The sequence below is a fragment of the Lipotes vexillifer genome, unplaced genomic scaffold (assembly GCF_000442215.2).
Source record: "Lipotes vexillifer unplaced genomic scaffold, Lipotes_vexillifer_v1.1 scaffold1302, whole genome shotgun sequence".
Lineage (NCBI taxonomy): Eukaryota > Metazoa > Chordata > Mammalia > Artiodactyla > Lipotidae > Lipotes > Lipotes vexillifer.
The window spans coordinates 409,678-416,046 of record NW_006788595.1 but is presented as its reverse complement, the minus strand read 5'-3'; the positions used below and the strand labels follow the sequence as shown (position 1 = coordinate 416,046).

General features: G+C 37.4%; 2 protein-coding genes across 3 annotated transcripts in view; both read left to right on the top strand.

Moving 5' to 3' along the window:
- The window catches only part of ZFAND1 (zinc finger AN1-type containing 1), a 24,921-nt gene extending 23,567 nt beyond the window's left edge, over positions 1-1,354 (top strand). The window contains exons 7-8 of one of the 2 annotated variants that reach the window (XM_007461693.1): positions 938-1,093; positions 1,184-1,354. In XM_007461693.1, the coding sequence (XP_007461755.1) occupies positions 938-1,093; positions 1,184-1,354 (327 nt within the window). The remainder of the gene's footprint in view (positions 1-937; positions 1,094-1,183) is intronic. The other variant, XM_007461694.1, reaches the window with a different exon arrangement.
- Positions 1,355-4,958: 3,604 nt separating this feature from the next.
- SLC10A5 (solute carrier family 10 member 5) lies at positions 4,959-6,275 on the top strand. Its single transcript, XM_007461692.1, has one exon. The coding sequence runs from the start codon at positions 4,959-4,961 to the stop codon at positions 6,273-6,275; it is 1,317 nt and encodes a 438-aa protein (XP_007461754.1).
- Positions 6,276-6,369: the final 94 nt, after the last annotated feature.

Genomic DNA, 6,369 nt, shown 5'->3' with positions numbered 1-6,369 from the left:
TTCCCTACAACTTAGGGATCCTCCAGTTATGCTGAAATATTTACTGTAGCAGGAATTGGTCTGTAAAGCCAGCACTTCTTTAAAGTGATTTAATTTTGTTAATTTTGCAAGAAAATACAATATAAAGGAAGCATATAGGGTATAGAATACTGGAGGAACCATCTCCAGATTTCTGAATCTTTCTCTTTTGTTGATATGGTGCTTTTGTTGCTTTTGTTGATATGGTGTCTAACTTTTTTTTTTTTTTTACGTTTCTTTGTTTTCAGAAGCCCTGCTGTCTCTAAATATGTAGTGAGGTCTTTCAGGTGAAAAGAAATGTTATATGTCTCAGGAATCTTTTAATTGTGAGTGACAGAAACTTGACAGAAACCAACTAGCTTACTCAAAACAATTTTTCTTTTTCTCACATAATGGGGAGTGCTGCATTGATCTGGTCTCAAGGTATGACTGAATTCCAGGACTCAAATGCTGTTGAAAGAGGCCATCTCTTTCCTTGACTTCTCTCTCTGTGAGTTAGACTCACTGTTGTTCATTTGAGGAAACTTTTCCACATCGGTTCAGGAGTGGCTGAGAGGCATATGGAGGATAGCTGCAGGCAACCTCAAGTTTAATTCAGCAAGACTTAAAAAAAACTCTGGAAAAATATTGCTCCTCCCTGCCCCCAGGTTTTGAATGTAAAATCCCAGGAAAGGACCTTGATTGGCCTAATGTAGGTCACATGCCTATTTTTTCGTAGATCATCCTGACTAGGGTCTTAGATCCTCTGCCCATGCATTTAGGTGGATGCTGGGGTTCTATGATTGTATTCCCACTAGAAGTTGTATCATTAGAGGGTAATCCTTCTCTGACCAGGAGAAGAGAGGAAGAAGTGTCACCAGACAAAAACAGATGTCCATTTCATGTATATAATCTGTATTTTAACTTTTTATTTTTACAGACGGAAAGAATTTACTTTCAGGTTTTCTTACCTAAGGGGAGCAAAGAGAAGAGTAAGCCAATGTTCTTTTGCCAGCAGTGGAGCATTGGAAAGGTCATAGACTTTGCAGCTTCTTTAGCCAGTCTTAAAAATGACAATAACAAATTAACACCTAAGGTAACAACAGGTTATAACTTTTTCCCTAAAAGTTTTAGAATACTCTATAAAGCACGTTTATTACATTATGATGTATCTCTCTCTTAACAGAAATTGAGGTTATGTCACAGTACCTCAGGAGAGGCCTTACCCTTGGATCATATTTTGGAAACCTGGATCGCTAAGGAGGATTGTCCTTTATACAGTGGTGGAAATATTATCTTGGAATATCTGAATGATGAAGAACAGTTTTTAAAAAATGTTGATTCTTACTTGGAATAGTCATTCAGGGAGTTAAGCTAGAAATCGTGAGGAAAATTCATTGTTAATCAAATTCTTTTACTACAAATACTATGTATTTTTTATTTTTAAAACTTGCTTTTTATTTCATATTATGTCATAATTTACATTATCAGTCTTCTATTAAATTGGATTTGAATTTTTGTGTTTTCAGGTTTAACTATGAACTGACATTTAGCAAATTCTCTTATCTAATTAACTTTTATTAGGTTATGCTGTAATAACAACAACAAAGATATATTTCTCATTTGGTTAATGTCAGCTTTGATTGGCTGTGACTCTGCTCCATGTTATCTTTACTCCAGAATCTAATATGAAGGATTGACCCCTTCTGGGGACATTGCCATTCTTATGGCAGAAGAAAGAGATGGCTCTTAGAAGATAACGTGTATCACTTTTGCTTTAAGCAAGACACATGACCAAGCCTACCATCATGGGGCCTTAGTATCTACCTACATCATGATGTATAAATTGATCTGTATACATGAATTGTAGAAACTTAGAGGTCATCTCACTCACTCTTCAAAGTTTGTGGATGAGGAGTCTCAGGCCTAGGAAGGGAAAATTATTTTCTTGTTGTCACCTAAGTGCTCTGGGGCATATCTCTGATAAAAAACTCCCTCCAGTAGGATTCACCATTTTGTCTGTATCATATAGTACAGATAAGAAGAAAGATGGGATAGCTAAACTACATTACAAGTCCTTTATATATATACCAAAGCAAAACACATGCCAAAAGTAACTACATTTTACCAACACATTAAAATTAATGCTCCTGACTGATGTATTCTATCTATACTCAGCAAAGTACTACTATAGAGAAGAAATAGAAGTTATTTCTGTTTGTTATTTGTCCCTTTCCTACTTTGCGATAGACAGGGATAGTGGCTTTAGGTTTAATTAAAGGAATAAACTCACAGTGTTTATTTCATCTCTAATTCTTTCTTCATATTATTTTCATGCAGTGAATAGAGATAACTTCTGACTTCTATCAGCTGCTTATACATTCATTTATTAACCTAGTTATTCAAGTACCTACTAAATGTAAGGATTTGATTCTAACTGCCAGGGTGGATACAATGAAGAGATGTATACGTACTTAAAACTATAATACAAAGCAGTGTGGCAAGTGCCAAAGAATATATAGTAAGTATAGCTATGTTCTAATAGCTCTTTTATCAGAAACCATAAGACCAGAAGTAGAAATAATCTTTAAATATATTACCAGATACCAGAAAGTTTTAATACAAATACCTTAGCATCTGCATAATTACTTGCACATGGTAGATGACCAACACATGTCTCATGAATTGAACTGAAGCTAAATATACCGGAAAAAATACCAATGCGGGTTGAAAAGAAGGGAAGTAAGGCGAGCAGAGATTGAGCTACACTTGAGACTAAAGAAGAGGTCCTGTCAATGATTAGAAAAGAGACAAAGCAGCACGGAGGGAAGGACTTATGTCATCTGGTCCCAGACAGTGGAGCAAACTAGTCTATAAGAGACACAGGTGCCAGCATTCTTGGAGGCTCTATGGACGGGAGCTCCGGCCTGAGAAGTCTCCTAAGGAGAACAAGATTGTGGGCACGAGAGGAAGTCCCCCCAGTGTCTCGTTTCCAAATTACTCTGAAATCAGACATCTTTCTCAGGCTTTCTTTTAGGGCTTTCAATTGAGTCTGCTTAATATAATTCTAGGGTTGGCTGGCCCCACCCCTCCTTAGAATCTTTCTACCTGCTCACAGGCAACTAGAATTACAAGCAGAAAACCCACAAGTAGAAAAATGTTTTAAATTCAGATAAATATCTAACTACAATATGATACAAATGAGCTTAAGCTTCATATAATCAGCCAGTAAATACACATGAATAATAAATTACTAGATTTTTCCCAGATTTGTCAGATTTTATTCCAGGCAGTTTTCAGATAAGAAGCCTTGGAGAACCTGAAGAAGGGGAAAGGCTACAGATGGAAGGATCTGAGGAAAGTAAAATTTACATTCCTCACCTCTTTGACCTGGGCGACAAAAATTGTGATTTAAGATATTTGGTCACATAACTGTAAAGATAGCTTTGGTTTCATAAAGTTCTTATGTTTGTTTTGTTTTTGTCTTTTTAAACCAGGGAAGTTGTCTGGGAACTTAACTGAAATATCACAGAAACATTAGTTCCAGTCCCTATTTTCAACATTGATATAGTGTATTTTGTTTTTCTCAATGTAGTACATGGAAATAAAATTTATGGACTATAAAGTCTATTGTATTTGAAAGATTAACCTACATAAGTCAAAATTTTAAAAACTTGTAAAAATATCCAATAAAAATTGCTTTGACAATTTTTGAGGAGCAAACATTTTATGATCTAAAATACTTAATGTGTAACTGTCATTGTTGCATTTGACACAGATTGTGTCATGATTACAGGAAGGATCTGCTGAAATGATTATATGATCAGAGACTACTAGATCTGTAGGCTCAGTAGTAGATAACTAGTGGGGTTTTTTTGTTTTTTTGTTTTTTTTTTCTGCTTAGCATCAGAAGCCCCTCCTCTTGTTTGGGAAACAGAAAGCATTTGTGAATCTGTGGGTTGAAGTTCAAAAAGCCTGACTCTTTTCCTTATTCCTGGCAGCCAAGACAGGCATATGACCTAAGTTGGGTCAATTGAATATCCTTGCCATAGCTGTGAGTAAGGAGTAGTGTTACTAGGAAGGAATAAAAGATTAGAATTAGTCAGTGGGTTTTGATTGCCCCATTGTGTCAGGGTCCAAGTGTCCAGCAGCAGTGGTCCCTTAACCAGGCTGTACCTTTGGCCATGGATCTGGCTATGTGCTCTCCCTAGGTTGCCAAGCTATCTGGTAACCATCCAGGAATTTTTTTTTTCTACCTAAGGACACCGCAAACCGTTTCAGTTTTTGCCTAACTGATACCATCACTGTTTAGAGTCGTGGGAAAACCCTAACTAGCCTAAGGATGCTGCAAGGCCAATTTATGGGCTCTGCAGTTTCCTGAGTAATGATAAAGAGCCACCAAGACTAAGCTCCAGGAGGGAAGAGTCACCTAGCTTGATTACTGTGGTATACTCAGCTCCTAGCTCAGGCCCTAGAACACATATTCAGTAAATTTGTATTTGATTTTGACCTGAATGAATAAAATAGTAACACCCACCTCTAGGCCTCCTCAACATGTATTTAAAATTTTGGGATCCTGTCTGCTTTTAGTGCAGATTTTCCTTAGGAAGCAACAGAACTCAGAAAAAGATGACACTAAGGTTTTAAAATCAAATAAGTAGGAGGCTGTTTTTCCAGTGGCAGAAATGAAGTCAGGAGTAAATATTAGGTTTCTGCTGTGATAAATTGAACCTGTTAAATGCTATGACTTTGACATTTCATAACTAGGTTAAACCGTTATGTCACTCATTAGATAGCTCTGTGTTTGTTTGAAAAGTACAAGAGTCCCTCCTACTGGACTTTGATCTAGCAGAAACAACTGTTACCTAACAACCTCAGGCCATCACTGGAACACCTGTATGAAGAACGTTCTTTAGTTTATTTAAATGGTTTTGCATATGTAATTTATTTAAGCCTTCAAAATGATTAGAAAACTTTTTATGGTCCTGCTTTTGTCGTCTGTGACTCTTGGGGAGGCAAGGAAATCGTTTCTCAGTTTTCTGAACATAGAAAAGACTGAAATACTATTTTTCACAAAGACTGAAGAAACTGTTGTTGTAAGGTCAAGTTACAGAGATAAACAGCCAAACTCCAGCTACCTCTTTGTGCAACTAGAAGATCCTAAAATGCTCCAAGTGGTGAAGGTGACTAAGACCTTATCAGATGTTACCAACTTTACCGTAAACCTGGTGACAGATGAAGACGGGGAGACAAATCTGACCATTCAATTGTGGGATTCTGAAGGTAGGCAAGAAAGACTTATTGAAGAAATAAAGAATGTCAAAGTCAGAGTGCTCAAACAAAGACAAGACAGTCTTTTCCAGACATCAAACCTTATTGATAGAAATATCCTTATGCTTTTTCCACCAATGATACTGTTAAATAAATGTGCGTTTGGTTGTAAGATTGAATTACAGGTGTTTCAAACAATATGGAAAAGACCTTTGCCAATAATTCTTGGGGCAGTTATACAGTTTTTTCTTATGCCATTTTGTGGATTCCTTTTGACGCAGATTTTGGCATTGCCTGAAGCACAGGCTTTTGGATTTGTAATGACCTGTACCTGCCCAGGAGGGGGTGGGGGCTATCTGTTTGCTCTGCTTCTAGAAGGAGATGACACTTTGGCCATTTTGATGACTTGCACATCAACGTTATTGGCCCTGATAATGATGCCTGCCAATTCGTACATATACAGTAGGATGTTAGGGTTATCAGGTGCTTTGCATATTCCTGTTTCTAAAATTATGTCAACACTCCTTTTCATACTTATACCTATATCAGTGGGAATAATCATCAAGCATAGACTACCTGAAAAAGCAAACTTCCTGGAGAGGATCATTAGACCTCTGAGTTTTATTTTAATGTTTGTAGGGATTTATTTGACTTTCAGAATGGGATTAATGTTTCTAAAAACAGTGAACCTAGAGGTGCTTCTATTGGGTGTCTTAGTTCCTGCTTTGGGTTTGTCCTTTGGGTACTTTTTTGCTAAGATTTCTATGCTGCCTCTTCCTGTTTGTAAAGCTGTTGCTATCGAAGGTGGGGTACTGAATAGTTTCTTAGCCCTTGCTATTATTCAGCTTGCTTTTTCACGGTCCAATGCAGACTTGGCTTCTGTGGCTCCTTTCACAGTGGCCATGTGTTCTGGATGTGAAATTTTACTGATCCTTCTGTTCTACAAGGCTAAGAAAAGATGTATCCTTATCATAGAGGAGAAAAGAAAGAAAAATCCCCCGGTCTAACAGTTAAAGCTTTACTGAGGGCTTCCCTGGTGGTGCAGTGGTTGAGAGTCCGCCTGCCGATGCAGGGGACACGGGGTCGGGGCCCGGTCTTGGA

What these genes read in the sequence shown, in the direction of transcription:
- SLC10A5 (XM_007461692.1), top strand. Translation starts at nt 4,959, where the DNA reads ATGATTAGAAAACTTTTTATGGTCCTGCTTTTGTCGTCTGTGACTCTT.